Source organism: Caloenas nicobarica, chromosome 2, assembly GCF_036013445.1.
Source record: "Caloenas nicobarica isolate bCalNic1 chromosome 2, bCalNic1.hap1, whole genome shotgun sequence".
NCBI lineage: Eukaryota > Metazoa > Chordata > Aves > Columbiformes > Columbidae > Caloenas > Caloenas nicobarica.
In genome coordinates, this window is record NC_088246.1 from 73,175,869 (window position 1) to 73,197,050 (window position 21,182).

At 39.4% G+C, this 21,182-nt stretch overlaps 1 protein-coding gene across 1 annotated transcript in view; it reads left to right on the forward strand.

The window, feature by feature from the left end:
• The first annotated feature begins 748 nt into the window (after positions 1-748).
• LOC135985007 (uncharacterized) overlaps positions 749-21,182 on the forward strand; it is a 138,288-nt gene continuing 117,854 nt past the window's right edge. Inside the window, exons 1-5 of the mRNA XM_065627928.1 lie at positions 749-831; positions 4,015-4,168; positions 6,364-6,603; positions 19,534-19,797; positions 20,687-20,825. Of these exons, the coding sequence (XP_065484000.1) occupies positions 749-831; positions 4,015-4,168; positions 6,364-6,603; positions 19,534-19,797; positions 20,687-20,825 (880 nt within the window). The remainder of the gene's footprint in view (positions 832-4,014; positions 4,169-6,363; positions 6,604-19,533; positions 19,798-20,686; positions 20,826-21,182) is intronic.

Consider the following 21,182-nt stretch of genomic DNA (forward strand, 5'->3'; position numbering starts at 1 on the left):
TTTTGTTTTCCTGAGTCTACAGCCTTCAGCAGGGTTATTGTTTTCAGGTTTCACACAGAGGACACAGTCCAAAAGATGTGGATGCTGACTTTTTCAGCTTGCTGTGCAAGAGTAAAATAACTTCTGGCCCTTCAGCTTCATGCTGGAGAGCTGTAGAACCATGGGAGAAGAGGACTGCTCATGTGAGTTAGCCTCCTACCCGTTGCAACCTCCAAAAATGCCAGTCTCATTTACCAAACAATTAAAAACAGTAGTGAGGAGACAAGGCATCAAAATTTTGAGAAGATTTAAAATGGGCCAAGTTGTGGGCTCTCTGGTGGTTTATGCCTAACTGTTTTGTGCGTTATAATTTTTTTTATTTGTACAAACATGCTTATACATGCATATACATGCATATACATATGTATATGCATATATAAGACTGTGTCAGGTGTTATAAAAATAAGGACTGTCGGGCACTACCATGCACAAGTATACATCGTACTGATCAAGCTTTTAGAACAAAATTAGAACTCAGTTTCCCTTGGAAATAATGGAGTAAATATGGAAAAATATATGGAAAAACAGTTATGGAAAAAAACCAGCATAAAGTAATGGTGGTTGAAATTCCTAATTGCTTCTGAAAACCTTCAACCAGAAGACCTAAGGCAAACCTTTGGAAAATTGCGTATTTATGGCTTTTATTTCCATGTTCTTTCTGTGCACTTGGAAAGAAACTTTTTTTTCCCCCCTCCTTTTTCCTTTTGGCATGTGGGACTCAAAGCATCACAAGGAAATCTTTTACCACAAGAAACAGAAGTTGCAAGCCAGGATTCATGAACTCTTTCACAGGTATGTCAGATAAGGGCTACTTTGTACTTCTATCTAATGTGCTTTCCTTCCAGAGATCTTTCAGTGCTTTACAGACATTAATGAATGGAACTTCTCCCAACCAAAGGACCTCAGGCCTAGAAATATTAAGCCTGTGCTTTTGAAAGAGGCCTCTGGTTTGGATATCTCCATTTTCAGATACCCAGCCTGAGCTGTAATTTTTAAGTGCTACACACATTGCACTTTAAAAGGTGACCAAATGGCTTCTCCCAGTGCCCTTCATCCCTGCTTTGGTATTACTCTTAGAGAGTGAAAGAAATATGAATTGGGGCAATGTTTTTGTGATCAAGCTATACATGACTTTCAGATAAATACATACATCAAATCACCCATGAAGAAATTAATAAAAGAAATAAATAACCCTCTTGGATACAGCCAAGGAAGCTATGTTCTGCTGTGACAGTTGATGAGCACGCGGGTGAGCACAAAAGAGGCCTGGCTTCACTGAATAAATTATTCTCTTGAATCTAATATGCAGCAAAAGGAGGGAAAGGAGAAAAACGGTGCAACCCAAAAAGAGATCGAATGTGGTTATTTAAATGTTTGATGTTCAGTAATGAAAACTGTTTACCTTCATAATTGTGTATTAGCAGCTAATAAAGGCAATAGATACAGTAGTTTAAAAGTAATAAAATAAACAACAAAGTGTATTTAATTTTAAATTGAATTGCAAGCAAATGGGTGTCCTAATGAACCCCTGTGTCAATGCAGCTCTAACCAAATTAAGTGAAATAATTTCCATCATGAGAAGCTAAATAAGTACCAAGTTTCAAACAGACCATTCTTCTCAAGGAGAGAAGTTAACTTCTCAGATGTTTCAGCTCTACCAATTAGCTAGTGCCATTCAAGAACCATGTTCCGTCACTTCAATTTAGGATAACTGGACCCCAGTTGACTGCAGCTCAAGGATAAAATTTCAAAGGTGGTTGACCCTGTGTTTCTTGTATTTGGTCCTGAGCACTGGCATCTTGTCCTTAGTTCTCATTGGCTCTGGCTTGGGCAAAATTCCCATGTATGTCACTGAGACTTGTGTCTACACAGACTGTCCTGCATCTGCCATCAAAAACAGCTCCTGCAAAAAAAAAAAAAAGGTGGGTTGTGATTGCAAGAGACCCCTTTCTAAAGAGAAGAGACGGCTCAATATGCAGGCTTGACTCACTTCTGAGGGAAGTGCTGCCTTGCTGGGTCCAAGGTTAAAGGTGTAAAAAAATTACTGCCCTGGTTAAAGTCTCAAACCATTTAGGTTTAGTGCTGGGCATTTACATGATGCAATTCTATTGGTAGAGGAATCTGGAAAACAGTTTAACTCTGCACCAGTGGTAATTTTAATGATGTGAATGTATATGTGTGTGTGTATATATATATGTGTAGCTCTTAGAAAAAAGGCAGTAGGCAAGGTCTGAGAAGGAACTTGGAGATGGGAGCATCTGTTTCAAAAGAGGAGAATTTGAACTATGCAGTACCTAGCTAGCATGTGTGTGAATCTGGGGTGTTTAGCATGATTGCAGAGTCTCTAATTTTCCTGATAAAGAACCATGTTAATTCTAAAATGCGCTGGCTTCTCCTATTATCACATAGCATGCAAAGGAAGAAAGAGGAATGAAGACACTGGAGTTGAATTTTCGAAAGCAAGTAAGGAAACACTGAAGGAATGCTTCAGAAGTGCAATCCAGGGAAATGTTGTTCTTGATTTTTTTTTTTGAACACAAAATTTTAGTTTTTTCTTTCGCGGCTAAAAGCTGAAGTGAATACACAGCTTGGCGACCTAAGAGCACCTGTCCTCTGCCTGTGTTGTAGATGTCCATGTTAATCCTGAATTTCCACTGTACCTGATACAGTGATTTCTCCTCAGCTCCATATGACTCCTCTCAGTACACTGCAGGCAGGCCCCTTGACCTCCAACGTGGCACATGGCTGTCCCTCAGCCACCACCAGTCTGCTCAGCCTCCAGCTCCTGAGAGCCACCATGTCTTTCTCTGCTGCCCACCCTGGCTCTACCTGCAAGTGTGACTGGAGCATCACCAGTGCTAGTGTGGCCAACTGGTCCTCCTCAGCCTTTTAAAGTGGGTCATGGAAGCAAGAGCTGAAGCCTTTCTAAGCCAGCGGAGCATCTACAGATGTTTTCACTTAGGGCCATTTCTATTTAGATACTAGTGCAGAGTACGGACAGAGGAATTGCTCAAGGTTCTGTGTCTGTTTAAAGATGGGATGGGATTGCCACAGCATACAGCTCTACAGCACTTATTGATAACAACTTCGTTTTGTATTTGCTCCCGCTGTGCTCTAGGAGCAAGGCTTTCTCCACAGGGTACTGTGCCTTTTGTGTATCCTGTGCACTAAGCAGGGCAGCATTGGGTTACCTAGTGCAGGGCTGTTACTACAGTATTTGCTGGTGTTCTGTGATGTTACAGGGACCTCTCTTTAAAAAAAAAAAAATAAAAAAAAAAAATCTATCTATTTATCTATATCTGAGCTGATATAATTACCCCCAAAATAACTACACAAGAAGTTAACAAACGAATGTCAAGGAAGGTTTAATTGTTCACGTACAGCTGAAAATTTGTGTATGCTAATGTCTGTGAGTATGTTTATGTATATATGACTTATATAGTTTATATATATATATATATTAAGGTCTTTTAGGAGATTTATAGAAGAGATAAGATTTATATATATATATATAGTTTGGTGAGGTTTACATATATAATGCTTTTTTTTTTTGTCATTTAAATCAACCAAATCCCCAAGGAACCAGTGGTTTCTAAAAACCTGTTCCAGTTTATTAAAGCTGTCAGTTGGTCCCCAAATTGTGAACAGAGGCAGTGGCTTCCTACTTTAATATTCTTAACCTAGAACTTGAACCCCAATGCCAGACAGAGCTGATTACACACGGGCAATGAAACTTCATGTTCCTTACGTCAACCTGTGGTGTGGACCGACAAATATTGATTATGTTACTGGGGCTGCGACTGCATTTTTCGTATGGTGTTTTTCAAAGCCCAGCCATTTCTCTGCTTTAGCACACTGTTGTTTCTCCTGGGTGCCCTGCAAGGCTTATGATATATTCAAGGAAAATATCAAACTGTGATGTATTTCCAACAGCAAATCCTTTCTTTGTCTGCATTGTGCTTCACTTTTTTTCAGTTCTTCTTCTCTCTTCCTTTGCAACTGCTGCAGTGTGGGAAGCCAAACACTGAAAGAAGAGGAGAGTGGATATGAAGAAGAAATGGTAGCCAGCTTTGGTAATCTTGCCGATGTGAATACTGGATTAAATGGAGCAGCAGGACCTTGTGGGAAGGTGAGGTTCTCCATGAGTGCTCTTTTCCCTCATGCAGACTACTAAATGACTACATGAATTGCATTGCCTTTTTTTTTTTTTGTTATTGTTGGTCTTTTGGTTGCATCATTTAAGAGGATAGAATTCAGCAGGTTTCAAAATACGCTTTCCAGCAGAAGTAACTATATGCTTAAAGAGAACATCTAAAGCTATTAATGATGAATCATTTGGGCATGGCAAGAGTTCTTCAAAACAGTTTGTCAGCGCTGGCCAAGCAAAGTCTTTCAGCAGGAGATGAGACAGCTATGCCACCATGCAAATGAGACAGGCTTGAAATATGATGAATCTTCTATCTCCTTTTCCTACTCGACTGACACTCGCTTTGAGGGAGGTTGTAAATGCAAGAGAGATTGTGGTATAATTCCTCAGACTGGCGTTTCTGCCCCCCAGTCACTATTCGATTATCTTCCAAATTGCTGTGTTTCAGAGAGATAAAGATTTTTTTATGGCTTGCTGACTTGAAACAACCAGAAGAGCCAGAAAAGAGATGGCTAACCGGCCATGCATAGTAATTCCATTGGTAAATGACAAAATCTTTGTTTGTATGACATTTCCAAAATTACTACAGAAGATGAATCTAAAATACAAAATGTCACATTTGGCATGCAAAACTATCACAATATATTTCAGTATAAAATTCATAGAGGCGTTTAATTTAGAATGTGTTTAATAACGAAGTCTGCCTGCATCAGTAATCCTGCCTTGAGGTTTAAAAAGATTGTCTTATTTATTCACATAATGTTAATTTTTTTATATATGATTCAGAAACCAAAAATATTAAGGTTAAATCTTCATTGTTAATTAAGATTTTCTAATTAAGCTGAAAATAATTGTCATTCAGATTAGTTGTTAAGTATGGTTTGTGTTGAGAAACAAAAGAAGTTTAACAAATTCAACTGTTTATTTAACTGCTTAATTTAATTCCAGAAGCTTTCTATCTATATGGAAATATGCTATCTCTTCCAAAATAAATCCAAGGCAGGATTAAAGAAGAGATTATTAGCTACTGTAGGCTTAAACTGTGAGACTACTAAACCTGGTAGTCAAGGTAGCCATTTGATTCTGAAGTGTGGTATGAGTTCTTATATAGCATTGCATTAAAAGAAGATGACCTACTAGTAGTCTTTTCTTAAAATAATGGAAGAAATTGATTCCTTGGGTGTAAAAAAAAAAAAAAAAAAAAAAAACACCAAAAAAACCACACCAAACCAAAACCAACCAAACAAAAAAACCAAAAAACATTGCTGATTTGAAGCACTAAATAATCAGTTATTGCAGAAGAAGTTTTATCCATTGAAATCAACACTGGAGACAAATTGGGACTCCCTGTGATGTGCCTGACCCTACAGACTGAATTTGGGCAGCACTGAAGTATCCGCTGTTGTAGTGGGACAGACCTAACGCCTTTACTCAGGCAAGACTTGTAAGGATCATACCCCTGTGTCTGTTCCCCTCTGCAACCTCCACAATACAAGCTGAACATACAAGGAAAGTACCAGAAAGGCATTTCTGATACACCAACACAGCATTTATTCCATGCTAAACTCAGACAACATCTTGTCAACAGCAAGCAGCAGATGTTTCCTTTTGTCTGGACTTGGAATAAAGGTGCCTGTAGGGAGTTGTTATTAACCTCTACACGTGTTGCACTTTGATTACTATTTTTAAGAGAATCTGATTATATGAAAGTGAAAGGATAGTCTGCATATTACATAGCACTAATAGCTTTGGCAAGGCTAATAACTGGTATAAAAACACGGCCTGCCCGATCTCTGTGCCTACAGCTTGCTCATCACATCACGAGCTGTGCCTGTCTTTCAAAGCATGCTATACTTGTGAAGGTGTTGTTTTTCAGTTAATTCTGCCTTATTATTGCAGACTAATGGCTTCTGGTGTCATACTTCAACAGCTTCACCTTCCCCCCAAAGGATGCCGTACATTTTATAGTACTATTTGTATTATTTTTTTATCTGTCATCTCTTTGACTTTTGACCTCCCTAATTGCAGATCCTTGGTTAGCAGTAGGTAATTGCAGGTTGAGCAAGAAGTGTGTTGTCTGCTTTTTGGTAGTTATTTTCTTGAAGAAATTTGTTCTTGCTAATTGTACGGTTAAAGTCAGCTCGACCCAGGTCAGTAACTCAGAACCTTCTCCCTAGGCTGACTGCTCCAAGACGCCACAGCTGATAGAAATTCATGTCAAATGCCTGAGGGGAGTCAAAGATAAGGTCCCTAAAGGCCACTATACCCTCAAAGTTTCTGTTCTCAGCTGCTTAGGCGGTGGCTCGCTGGAGTGGCCCAAACTGAAGGAGCAGCCTCAGGCCAGGACAACGCTGCCTGTTAGTCACAATGGAAACTTCTATGACGCTGAAATCTACTTCGGACAAAGCATCCAGACAGTAAGAAACACTTCTCAAATATGCTGTCTTTGCTTTGAAAGTTAAAACACATCCGCTCTTTCTCCTTCAGGCTTATATATTTAATGCATTCCATCATGTTCATAATTTATTTAATAATTTAAGGTGCAATTTAGGAAGGTGCAATTTTTTTCCCCTAGGTTAACCCTCATCACTCACTCTAAAAGTGCCAAATATACACTACATCATATAGTGTTGTCAGCTAATTTTAAATTTTACTTTTATTCTCTCTTATCTATGCAGCTTGTCAGCTATGTAATTTGATTTCTGTAAAGTAGCTTTAGAATAATAAATGAACGTGTGGGTGTATATAAACACATGAATGCCCAAATCCTTCTGTGAGTTTTTAGCTCTATTGACCCCCATTTGCCAAAAAAGCAGCATTTGGATTATTTTGGAAGGCACCCAAACACTTGAGGCTCTATTCTGTCTTTTGCGACTGAGGCACACATATTTTCCTGCCTAAGCATGCTGTGCATGGCAGGATTGTTGTGTGTCAGTTGCTCACTGTTGTAGCTAATGCCTAGTGCTGGTTGAAACATTGGTCTCAGATAAACTCTCTGGCACATGAAAGCTTTTTCACAGTTTGAAAAACAACCCCCACCTCTCTCAGTGTGGTTTTTTTGTGTGCGTGTGTTATGAGACATCGGTAGAATGAGGAGGAGAGCCTTTTATGTTTTCTGTCATTTATTTTGCAGTATGACCTGAACAGGAGATTTTCTCCCCTACCCGTTCTATAGATGCAGAACAGACAGACAGTTCCTATCCCAAAGAGCTTTTAGATAAAGCAACTTTTATGTATGGCACTGATGCTTTCAGTTGTTTGCAGATAGGTGATTTCAGCTATTGCGTCCTGCTAAGTCACATGTTCTGCTTTTTAATTGTTCATCATCTCTAATGGATAATGAACAATGTCTGTGAATACAGCTGTTGGTATGAAAAGAATCATGTATGTAGAGAGGGAAATTGTGAATGTGACTGTCACATGATGTTTAAACAAATACATGTATCTGTCAGAAATCACTGAGCTGGGATTCCTCCCTGGGCAGGACTCACGTATCCTGCTTACTGCCTTGAAGACAAAGTACTGTCTTCTTGGGCTTCATTGAAAGGAAAAGACTACAGGCAGTACGACTGAACAACTCTAGCATGCCCTGCTTCTTGCTTTCAGCATCCTGTTTCTCCTGGCTCTTGCCTGCTCCTTTTGCTCCTGCCTGGGGAATGTCTTCCATTCAAAACTTCATATCTCTGTTATCACTACTAAGCAAGAGCTAGTTCAGAGTGACCTGTCTTTTGTCCAGCTGCTCCTCAATGCAAAATAACTCCTGACATGCGTTCGTGAGGAATACATGCAAAGTCCATATACTTGTCTTTCTGTTAGTCTCTACTGCCTTGTGTGGAATACACAGAGGTGGCTATTATGCTTTATCCAAAGGTCTGAAAGAAATGCTTGGTAGTTTTACCATTTTTCAGAGTTTGCTTTAAAATCCCATTTGAGTCTCATAGAGGATATTTAATAAGCATCTTCACCAAACTTCATTTTTGGTTTACTGAACCAGGGTGCAGTACTTGGACAAGTCCACTCAAAATGCAGGACCAGGAGAAGTTGGATTAAGTAGCCTTCTGATGATTCCCTGTCTACATTTCTGTATAAACAACAGTAAAATCTTAATGTCGTAATTTTAGAGAACCTCCTCCACCAGTTCATTTTGAAAATGTAATTGTTGTACCATGCATGATTCTATCTTTCTGTTCTTCCACCTTGGTATTTGCTGTAGCCTTCTGGTATGTTTCAAAAGAAACCCTTAGGATCTGTGCTGAGATGGGACAGATTTTAGGCTTCAGACTGTTAGCATCTACCGCAAAACTTAGTGTCAGTAGTGAGGTCCTAGTGGTGAGCTCCAGATGAGCATCTGACTACAATCTCATAAACAGCACTGCTACTCTGGGATATAATATAGGGGGAGAAATACAAGTGCTCATACAGGAAGAATAGGCTTTTGTTTGCATTGGCTAGAATAATGATAGGAGTTAAGTGTAAACATGGTGAAAATGAAGACATGCATGCTTGATATTGAAGGGAAGCTTAGTTTTAACTAATATATTAGAGAAATTGTTCCAGAACATTACATCCTGCCAAAAATAATAACCCTGTCATGCCGGCAAAGTTGGTGTCAGCATGGGTTACCTGCTGCGTACAGAAAGTGCTGGTCATGTAAGTAAGAACCGCCTCAGGGCTAGTCTGACTTGCGCACCCGACCTTTCAAAAATGTTTTTTGTTCATTAATCAATGTTCTTTACCCCAGCTTGCCAGCTTCCCTTCTTTCCCCTCCTTCACTGTCCTCCTTTTTAGTTTGTCAACTTAACTTCCCCAGTAACCTCTGATTACATATTAGACTGTGGCTCCTAATTCTTTCAGTTGAATTTTATTTGGATTTCAGTAAGGCCAGACAGTCACACGAGTAATTTTTTTTTCCTCATATTATGCTGGACAAAACATATATGAATGCTTTGGATTGGGATAAAATGCAATTGATGTTTCAAATGACTCTTTATAATTTTAGGAATAGCAACTTAGCAGCATGGTCTGAAGGGAACATTTCAAGGATGTTTTCATATCTTTATGCAAAGTGATTTTAGACTTAGATGGGTTAATGCTGTCTGGTTTAGGTGAAGCAAGAGCTATTTTGAAGCTTCACCTACATTATAACATGAACTGAAGGTGAACTCAAGCTGAGATTCAAAAAATGCAGTAGGTTAACTCTGGCAGTAAAGCAGCTTTGTTCTTAAACTGTTGATATACTCTTGCACTGCCTGATTTTTCTCAGGTGTGAAGTGAAAGTTGGGTAAGGAGAGGATAGGAAAGGAGATGAAATGTTTACTGTTCACGTCATAAGGCAGTTACTGCAATTATATTGTCTTTGGCGGTGCTGAACCAGATCTGACTGCATCATCTTTACACTAGACCAAGGATTTTACTAGTATGATTTCCTTATTGCTGTCTCATGTTGGCTAAGATTCTACTTCTACTATAGATAAGACCTAAGTAGACAGTAAACATTTTTCATTCATGGTGTATTTAAAGTAGTATCTTATTACTCCATAGTGCCCATGAGGCAATGTTAATAAGTCCAGATTACATATTTCAGCTTAATGATGACTTGAAAAACATAAATGAGTTGCAGTGTGTGAAAGTTCAATTTTGCTCAGAAGAAGTGCGTGAAGATTTTTTTAGTCTACTTTTCTTAAGTTAGTTCAGTAAACATTAAAACAGTTGTATGAAACGATTAATAAAACAAATCCTCGCTTTTCAGAGTCAAAATATTCATTGGCTTCAATGGAATAAAAATTGAAGTGTGGCTAAAATGCTTCTCTTTAAAAAAAAAATGTTTTCAGCTATGATTTCAATTTTCAGGACCAAAATATTTTGTTGTATATCACAAGTTTTACCTATTAAGCAAAAGGACCTTTAAGGAAGATGTTCCTACTTCAAGTATTTGCAATACATTTTAAACATTTCTGGAATGCTTTTCCGGAGAAAATGGTGCCTGCTAGGAAGCAAGTTTTGTTCGGAAGGGAAGGTTCAGACAGGAAACTTTCAGCTATGTGAAGAGCGCTGTAAGCCAATGAGACTGCCTGCAACTGACATTTAAAAAAGCATCCATTAAGCCATGCAATCACCTCGGATGTCAGTCCAGCACTGCGGTGGAAAAGTATGAACAATCGAGTCAGTGTTGGGATCCTCAAGCTGCTTTCTAACCCCTGTCCTGCTGCACCCATTCTACATTGGTCCTTATTCTGCTCCAACCTTCCAAGATCAGCACTTCAGCAAAAAAAAAGTATGAGCTCCAGAAATATGTGAGTGTTGGCATTATGCATTTTCCCCAACATACCTGGAACTTGGGATAGTACTAAATCAGTTCATATGCATATAAAGCCACAGTTGCTGACAGAACAGTTCTCAAATCTGTAGATTTTTAAAGAGTGTATCAACCAGTTAATATTTATGTATCAGTGTGGCAAGGTACTAGCAATATTGTAACAGTAGCTGGGTACCATTTTGTTTTACTTGACGGAAATTCAATATGAATAAAACAGCAACTTTTCAAACATGACATTTAATCCACGCATGTAAATCATACCAGGAGATCTATTATTCATTATTAAAAGGGCACCATATTTTTATTACACTGAAAATGAAACACAAATGCTGTGAAAAATTTAGTGCTTTTTCCTGAAGTTTCAAGACACTCATCATGCAGTCATCTAGTAGGGGCTGGCACTCATTTTAAAATATAGCTACAAAATTAATAAATTTGAACTCTTTTGCTTGGAAAAAGATGACATTCTATTTCACTGAATGAGGTGGATTTATTTTTTATTTAAGGTTTCCTAAATACTTAAGATGGCAAAGTACGGTGGTAATGTTCACATTTAGAGTTAGATATATAATGAATATAGTTCATATCTTTGTTATTAGTCATTGCTAGCATTTTCTTCCCTGAAGTGCATTTGAAAACTACATATATCAGAAACTGATTAACATGACCTAAGGTATTAATTCTTAAAATATGATGAAACAAACAGTTTCAAGGACCTTATTTTCTGTATGTCAGCAGCTAAGGACTGCCATGCTTTTAGTAATTACAAAACAAGGTATCATTAGGAAAAGTAGAGCACAAACTTCTCCCCTGCCTTATTTGATTTTTGAGTGAAATGCTGGCACAGAAGAAGAACATTTAGCTCTAGGACACTTTGTAGGACATAACATAAGAGTTTGATACACTATAAAAAAGATAGGAAGTAATAATGCTTGGTTGTGCCAGAGGACTTTCAAAATGAGACCCACTTAAATTTTCCCTGGATGCAATTATTTGTAGTTGGGATGATAAGGTGTTATGTGAACCTTTTGGTAAATGCAAGAACTAAGCTCAGAGAGATGCCTGCATTTATTCAAAGACTGCAGATTTGGCTCTTTTTTCCCTTTCTTTTTCTTTTTTTCTTTTCTTTTCTTTTTTTTTTTTTTTTTTTTTAAACAACAGGAACACATAGTTATTACTGCTTGTGTTTTGTTTATCTGAGTTTGGTTGGGGTTTTGGTCTTCAATTGCTATTCACTATATGTCTTTTTGCAACAGCTCCTTGAAATGTGTGTTTTCAGAGCGAGTCTGTTCTGCCGGTGTCACGCCTCCGTGCTGCCCTGGGGACAGACAGACAGTCTTCTGCAGCCTGCTGCCAGCAGCCCTGGGACTGGGTGCTGCTTACACCATGGGCCCAAGGTCCCCAGGCTGCTCAGGCTGACTGCTAGCCCTTCCATAGCGCTCTTGTCCCCAAACAGCTGTGAGTCTTCCTCCTTGCTGTGGGCCCAGCAGCAAGTGTCATGTGGAACCTCCCTTGCCCCAGTGCTCTGCAGTGCATGAATCCTGTTCCATCCATGAGCTGCAGCCAGGTGGTTTCTCTGGAGACCTTTGCTGCCAATAGATTGACTTTTCCAATGTGGAAAGCTCTTTTTCCAGCCCTGTCTGAAGACTTAAAGGAATACATTAAGCTGGGTATGCTGACATTACAAAGCTTTTGCATATTAAAATCTGTTACATCTACTGTATTTAGCATTATGCAATTGATTTACATATGCAAAAGGCTACTACTTATGCCAGGTTTTGTTTTTGATGGTGGAAGAGTTGTTGGAAACACCTATTGGGCTGTACCACATGTGACCTTTCATCTTAGATGAATATATACTGCCCAAAGACCTCAGAAATGTGACCTATGTTGTAATGCATCATATCTAACTAGTATAAGGTATGCAGTCTGTGTTGGAAAATCTAGCAGACATATGTTAAAAATCAGGAGTGTTTAGAGACAGACTTTTATTTGGACCTATCCACAGCCTATTCCCTACCTAATGGGAAATTATATCTTTAAGGCAGCTTGACATGAGCCATTGTATACAAAAGTTGTTCAAAAGTCATTTATTATCTGGGATGGATCAGTGGGAAAGTAGAATGCAGCAGCCTCTGCCTGTATCCTTAGCTCCAAGTAAACTCCAAACAACAGAAGACACCAAGAGCAAAGTAAATGCCTGCCCTAATAAAAAATGCTGTGAGTGGAAAAATGGAGCAATTCGGTGACTCACCAGGGCTGAAAGCCTGGAAGCGTGAGAGGGGGCTTAACCTGTGTTTTGGTCCATACCTACAAGTCATGGGAGGCAGCAAAACACTCTCAGAAGAAATTTTTTACTTTTTCTTAAAATACTTGATTTTGAAGCATTTCGTGTTTTGAGTTCTTAGGTGTAAACTCAGGATGAGCAGGTTAGTTGCAAAGCTGTACTACAGAAATGGGAAGAGTACGCCACAAAAGAAAAAAAACAGTGATCCTGTTTAAACCTGCAATTTTTAAGCAGAGCACACAAGGATAAGGGGATTCATTATCAGGAATCAGTCTTCCTGTTTCTTTGCTGATGTTAGCTGAGACCCTGGAAAGAGAGCAGAGCTTGACCAGGTCTGGACCATCCTGGAAAAGCTGCAGGAGTGTGAACTCTGCATAGGCACAGCTTCCCTCATGAAGGGAATGTTGCTGCATCCCCAGATGGACCAACACTTGATAAGGAAGGGGATGCTGTGCTGTGTGAGGTGTGACAGGGAATTCAGAAGAGCATCAGGAGAGAGAGCTGAGATGGAGCAGCTGGTGGAGCAAAAAGGAGAGGAAAGCTGCCTGCTCCTGCACGGGAGCCGTAGGCAGGCAGAGCGGCACTGTTGTGTGACTCAGCCCTGTGTGCTGAACAAGCCACGTCTTCATGAGACTCCTTGGCTCCAAGTGGTTTCTGAGCAAAAGAACGTGTCCTCTTGACACAAAAGAAATAAACTCTGCTGTTTCATGTCGGTGGCCTACATCATCCCAGGAAAGTCATGCTCTGACTCTGCTGGAATCAATCTCAGGAATAAATGAGACGGGAGTGGCAGGAGAAGGAACCGGGGTTCCTGCCTTCCTTTTGCAAAGACAATTTCTCCTCTCGCAAGATGAGGTCAGAATCTGCCCAGGCCGGCGGTATATCAACAGAAAAACTCGGGGAGGCTAGTACTGGCTGTACCATACATTACTACTCCCTGCTGGTCAAAGAACAGAAAAGAATTAGCAGCAGATGTGCCAGGACGATTAGCAACAGATGCAGAGGCTAAAGCTCACAGAATGCAAACATTATTCCCCTGTATTTGTGAAGATAAAAGGCCAGATTCTGGTCCTCTGGTGTAAGGTAGTCATGCTGCATGTGATGCTGCTGGAGTTAACTACACCCTGAGTTATCTTTCCTAGAGGAAAGGGAGGTGGTGGGGAATCGCTGCTGCTCTGGTGGCACAGGAGAGGGCAGGAGGTGCTTCCATTGGGGTGTTCAGTGTGGTGCTGGGAAGACGCTGGGTTGCTTTGGCGCAATGATACATGAAAAATCCTGCTCCCTGCCTCCCCTGTGAGAGGAGTGAATAAATTGCCTGCTTGTAGACACTGTTGTTCTGGGCTCTGTGCATCTCATCCATGATCCCAAGCTCTCATGCTGTGCCACACCATGACCACTTCTTACCTGTACTCCCCCACAATCAGGGAAGTTGGAATAGTGGGTTACAGGAAAGATGGTGGCACTGTGTAAAGGCTTAAGAATATCTGCAAACTGCAGGGAGAGGAGTCAGGAAGTTGTTTGACCCTATGTCAGGCTTGAAAGGTCTGTTCCTTTTTTAAAAAAATAGAAAAAATACTATATATATATGTGTGTGTGTATATATATATATATGGAGAAATGAATGATAGCACACCGCACAGTCCTCCTTTGATTCGTGTGTTATTTTGTATTCAGATACCTGTTCACAGAAAGGCAGCAATGGAAAGCTGGGGAAGTAAGTTTCTAGCTACTCCAGGACATTCTGATGATAGATAGGACTTTTGGAAAAACCTAATAACATGATATTTTATTTTTATCTCAGTCCATGTTTCTATTCCCTCCCCTCTGGCCTTTTATAAATTTCAAAGTTACATAAACACTTCCCAAGAATGCCCTTCCCTCTGCCTCTATGCTGGCCTTGTACGTAACCAGGGAGGGCTTGAAATCTGGTTATGAAAGCTCCACCTTATTTTGGAAATCACAGCCTCATCTCCAGCACTATTCATTTTACATAGTGAAGTATTTTTTTATTTGTTAATGAAATAGTTTGATGGGAACGCTTCCTATTTTCAAGGTTTTCTACACGTTTTATACCAGTGAGGTTCATTTGCCATAGTATTTGTCATCAGAAATGATGAGCTATCAATTTATATGGTGTTTTGCAAGATTCTTCTATATAATAGGTAAACATTGGAATTGCCTTTACATGTTCTAATTCACTTTAATCAATTTAAGTTGTACATGTTTAGTGGTCAAATGTTTGTGTTGTATGAATTAAGTAATGTAATTTTTGTCTTTTTTATTCTAATTTCAAGGCATTTGAAGATGCAGAAGAGAGAAGCAAAGGTGTATTTCTCTCTGACAATGTTAAAGCCCCAAAGTAATTCAGACAAACCCCCCCCCCCCAAATCTGCATACAGGATCTGTTTATTGAAATATTCAAATAGAATTCATTCTCTCTCTAGAGTAAATTATTTCTTTACTGAAATTATGGTGGCATATGGGGAAGAAAGATATATTACAATAAAACTGATATAAAACAGTTGAATTCAGAAATAGTGACAAGAGATAATTTTAGTTCACTATGATTTAATTCAATTAAATGCAATACTGTTAACTGCAGACTAAGAAGAATTGCTTGTGCCTGTGCAGGCACACAATAGCATTATTTATTCTCTGCTGCATCTCTCTTTGCAGAAGAAATTGCACTAGGAAAATGTGGGCACTGGATGCTGTCATTGTACTGTAAAAGGCCATATACCTCACAGACCTCGATGGAGATTTTAGCCGAGCAAGGAGAAACAGTGATCTAAGATGTTAGAGAGCAGACCCATTAGAAATCAGAGAATTGTATTTTTGTAGTATCCTCTCTTTGAGCATCAACAGTGTTGGTACAAGCTTTTGGGCTAACTTATCAAACCTCAAAAGAGGTTTCCACTAGCAGTGAAAATATAGCTGTTAATTTTTATTTTTTCTTCAGAAACAAAGCAGTCCATCAAAACAGACTGGTCAGTTTGAGCTGGCTGTTCCTTTCCCATCCCAGGCAATGCCCTGAGCCAGGCAGCGGTCTCTGTAGATGTATCTTCTACCACAGCTCCAGAAATCGCTGCTTCCCATTTCTTCCCAGGGCCCTGGGTCTCTGATGAGTGAGCAATTGCTGATTCTCCTCCTCCTGTAACCATCTGAGCTGTTCCCTGCCCTGTACCTGAGCATGACAGCTCAAGCCCACAGAGGCATTGCAGACACTTGAGGACCATGGATTTCAGTTGGAGCTATGTGCCTAAATAAATGCCTCTCTGCATCTCTGCCCACGGGTTGTGCTGGCCATGCCCCAAATCCCTGCTCTCAGGCTGGCTGCCTAGGAGGAGGCTAATGAAGGGCAGGTGGCAGAGCACCGAGCTCCCTCCCAGGGCTGTTTGACCCTGCGGCTGTGGGACAGCAGGCTGTGATGGGGATGTGTGTTCACTGTGAATGGTGGGAAGAGGTTTAGCATGGACTGTTGAGGGGACCTGCCTCCTTTTTGAAACTCTTCTGCTTCAGCCTGGCTGTCCCTTCCGAAACAGCAGTTCCTCTGTATAAATCACGCTCCTTGCAGCCATCAGGATGGAAATGAAAGCCCACAGGTGCTTGTGTGAATGCTTGGCATGTTGGCATAGAATAACAGGCAGAGACTTGGCCAGGGTTTTTGTATGGATTCAGTAGAAAGAGATTTTTTTTTATTGGTAAGTATCTTTTATTTGACTTTGTGAGATGTGTGACACTGCCCTACCTGGCTCAGACACGCCGTGTTCATGTGTGAGGACTCCCAGAATGAATCTTACAGTCTCAGGCCTTGTATGACACAGATGTGTGACAAAATCCTTATTTTTCTTCTTGTGTGTTTTGTCATTTCGTGGTTGGAACATGGCATGTCTTAAACATGTAGGTCCTGTAACTGTAAGCAAAAAGGGGTGCTTCCAGTCCTGAAGAGTGATTTTGCAGTCTAGGTCCAGAATGGGAGCTTATAACAAATAAAGAATAACTGCAAGCAGGAAATGAAGAAATGAATTTTTAATACAATTACCCTTACACCAATTGAGTGACCACTGCCTGTTTGTAGGCAGGCTGGCAGAATAGAGTGTGCTGCAAAGTTATTCTAAAGAGAGGAGTAAGTCTGGGAAACAAGGGAGAAACTGAAAGGGATGTTGTAATATGGCAGTGATTTCAGCTGCTTGTGCTTTGGGATTGTTCAATAATGCAGACAATTGTCTTTGATCATAGTCTTGTAACCACCACCTTTAATTTGTAGCACAGAGGTTGCTATCTAGCACCCAGCTAGCCAAATGAAATGTATGGCTTGATTAAGGATCTCTTTTGTCTGTAATTTGTGCCTAATGTTTTTAGCTTTCCCACGGGCTGTTATAGAAAATGGTAAATCTGGTTTAAATGAAACCTGATACTGTTAATGGTTTAATAGCAGCTGCCACAGGGTTATGGCATTTTTCAACAGATGCTTCTGTTTCATTTTAAGCCTACACTAAGTCTTAGAATATATTTACATAATTAATGTAAAGTACACCTACATAATAATGACAATATTTATAGTTTTAAAATATTTCCTTAAATGCCGTCCTCTCTCTTGCCATTATCTAATCACAATATATAATTTGAAACAGGAAGTCATATTATTAAAATAACAGTTTATATTCACTTCTTCAAAAAAATTATAGAATGCAGCACAACTATGAACATGTATAATCTTATAACAATTATTGGTATGAGTAATCTATTAGCTGCTTCAGAAAAGAGAGAGAAAAAACTTGGCTATACCTGAATTGTGCTTATTATCTTGCCTCCTCTTCAATCAGGAATATAAAAAAGCGGTGCTTGCATTTAAAAATATCAGCCAAGAAAGAGCTTCATTGAGATGTGTACTTACGTGCAGAAATATTTGAAGATTTGTGGCTGGTTGTCAGCTGCAGAATTTTGTCTGATTGAGGAAATCCCCACTAATTTAAAAAGACTTTGGCACTTCAGGTTTTTAATAGTGGGTGACCAGTTAAGATGGGAGTCTTCTATTTGGAGGTCTTATTCTGAGTTTCAAAAAGCACTTAAATATGAGAAGAAACTTAAACTTACTTGAACATGAGAAGAAACTTCTTTACCTTGAGAGTGACGGAGCACTGAAACAGGCTGCCCAGGGAGGTTGTGGAGTCTCCTTCTCTGGAGACATTCAAAACCCACCTGGACACCTTCCTGTGTAGCCTCATCTAGGTGTTCCTGCTCCAGCAGAGGGATTGGACTAGATGATCTTTTGAGGTCCCTTCCAATCCCTAACATTCTATGATTCTGTAAGTACTGACAGTATATCCTACAGGACACTCAGAGTTGGAGGATGCACTTGAATATTGTTGCCTTCTACAATTGTGGCCCGTTCACAGGGAGGAGGGAAGGAGAAAAGGCTTCTCTTTCTCTACCTTGGCTGGAAGGTAAGGTAAGGCTGAGCAGAGTCTCAGCAAAGAAAATATACCATAACAGCATTTGCTGCTATGAACTTTGAGGACTGAAGTGGGAACAATAAAAGGTGGAAAACATTTAAATAACAGAGCAATATCTCTATTAGAGAAGCATCCAGGGTAGTTTATTTAAGAGATTAGGCAGTCTCAGTTCTCTATAATCCAGGAGAATGTGTAGGAACAGTGACGAAGCCGATGTTTTGCTGTGTGTGATGTGTAGCTGATGTATTTCCTCCCCTTGTCCCCAGGTGACTTTCCTTCAGAGCTGTCAGCCAGGGTATGATGGTAATCAACTTTCATGTTCTAGCTTTTGTTTGAGTTTTATTTTATTTGGCCTTTTGAATGTGTTAGAGCTGTTTAACAGGACCCAGATCAACCCCCACATTAATTAAAGAAAACAGTTAAAATTGTGGTGTAAGACCAGATTTCTTTGTGCCCTGCTTCCTTCTCTACCCTCTTCTTCATGACCTTGCATTGCTTCACACAGCAAAGCTTACAGAGGGATTTACATAAATTCATTACTTCAGGGTGTTTCGTCACCCCCAATTTTCAAGTCTCTGCCGTGGGAACAAAATTGCTCCAGGGTCCTAAGGCATTGGTAACCCTCTTCCACAGCTCCAAGCTGCTCAGAAGAATATCTCTAGCTACCTTATTAAAAGTATAAACAGTATTTGCCAGTCTTTAGTATGCTGAGAGTTTACTACCTCAAAATCATTTTGACCCTACCTGGAGGTTCACATACTTTGCAAGAAGAGTTTCCATGCTTTAATTTGAAGGAGGGAAGGCTATTTTATACCAATATAATTGCCAGAACAGAGAAGAGTTGAGAGTGAGGAGCAAGCTTGCAAATGTTCTCACTTGGTATTTGGATGAACTCTCTGAAGTTGCTGCAAGAAGAACCCAGTGGTGAATCTCAGTAAGCACTCACAGGGACACCTCAGATTCCCAAGATGGTTTGTAACTCTGTCTTAAAGTCTTCTAGTGGCAATGTTTTTCCACCACTGACAAATAAAGACAGAAAATGAACATTTTCAGAAAGCTAAGAGGGAAAAAAAAGTCGTAAAATTAGCATAAAAAAACCCAACAGCATTTTCTGTCAGTGGAAAATTGTTCAAATACATGATTTGATGGAAAGAGAAGGGTTGTTAATTGTTTTAGCATGCAAAATTGGTTAAAAAGTATGAAGTTTGTAGACCTTTATGAGATAAAAGAGAGTTGGTTTCCTTGTGATGTTTTTATAACTAATAAATCTCTCTTCCTCCTTTATTAGGTTCTACCACCTAGAAAAGCTGTGAAGCCAGGCATGGTCTTCCTCTTCGAGCTCTTCCTTCTTCGTGGGGCCCGTACATGGATTGATCGAGAAGTGGGATGGGGAGCTTTTCCCTTGTGTGACAACAATTTCAATGCTTTGGAGGGAAAATTTAAATGTCCATTCCTCAGAGGCCATTATGACTCCAAAATTGACCGATTCAAAAAAATTGAAAATTTTATTTCTCAAGATCTGGATAATTGGTTATGCAATCTCTACTTTCAGGTTTGTATTTTAAAAAATTAGACCTGTTGGTTTATCCTGTTGGATAGTTTTCAGATATAATTCAAATGTGAAATTTTTTGTATGTCTTTGGTGAAAATGGCCCCTTCAGTGGAAGCTTGGTTTCTGGACTTGCAAATTAAATGTGTTATTGTAACTGAGATACATTCCTTCATTCAGAATCTTAACAAGACCTCAAACTTATACCTCTTTTATAGTCATGTCTAGCTCAGGAAAAAACAATTACCAAAAGACATGAATTCTGAAAGCATCTTAATTCTAACACGTGAGTTTACTTAATAGAAAGGGTAGTTACTCATTTTCTTGTAGTGATGAATTTCAGGCAATTTTCTTTTTTTGGGAGGCGGGGTTTATGAAGAGTAAAAGAAAGTGAAAATAACTTCAGAATCATGTAGAGATATAGGAATTTATACCAAAATATACCTTAGATATGCTAGGAAGGAGAATGTCAGAAACAACATTAGTAGATCTATGGTAAAAAAAAAACCAAAACAGAAGAGTTAAAATTGGTTGAAATGGGGTGAGGGGAAGACCCCAAAGCTGCAAAAATTAGTCTTTCAACTCAGTGTATGAGCTAGGATGATCGAATGATTCAGGGAATTTCTGTTTTCCTAGATGATTCTGAATTCGGATTGTGAGTCACCCCCATTTACTAGGATGTCTGCTTTACTCTGTAAGCATGGGGAAAAGATGTACATGAGAAACTGATATGAGGGAAAACTATAGTAAATGGAGCACAGAGAAGCAAGAACTTCCTAAAATACTCATAGTAACATCTGGGACTTCTAAGGTTCACGGTGTATGAAAAAGTATGTTCTGGCTTTGTGGAATACTGAACTGCTTGTGTTAATGTATTTTTTTTTCTTAATAGATAATTAAACTACCACAGGGTTCAGATAAGCAAAATAAGTGTGACATGCACCTTCATCTCCCACCTGAGCTTCTCACATATTCAAGCATTGCTGAAAAGAATGGTGTCTCAGAGAAGGTCGAACAGTCTGGACCACAAGGTAATGGATTCAGACTTTCATGTTTGTATTCAGGCTTTCATTGGAGCCATCATAGTTTTATTTCAGTGTTGGCTAGTCATTATTGTTCTTGTTAAGTTAGATTTTCCTCATTCAGATATTGGGCCAACATGTTTTATAGCTGGAATACTGTAATTGTTCTTATTAATGTAGCTTAACTTTGTTTTCAGTTGTGAGCAATTTAAACCAGCCTCATTACTGAAGATGAAACTTTCCATGCTGGCCTCTGCTTGAGGCTGAATAATGCTTGGAAAGCTGCAGCAATAATAATTTGGCTGCTTATAACACCAATCTTACAGGAAGAAATAAAAATGAAAAGGTACTTTTTTGTCTAATTAT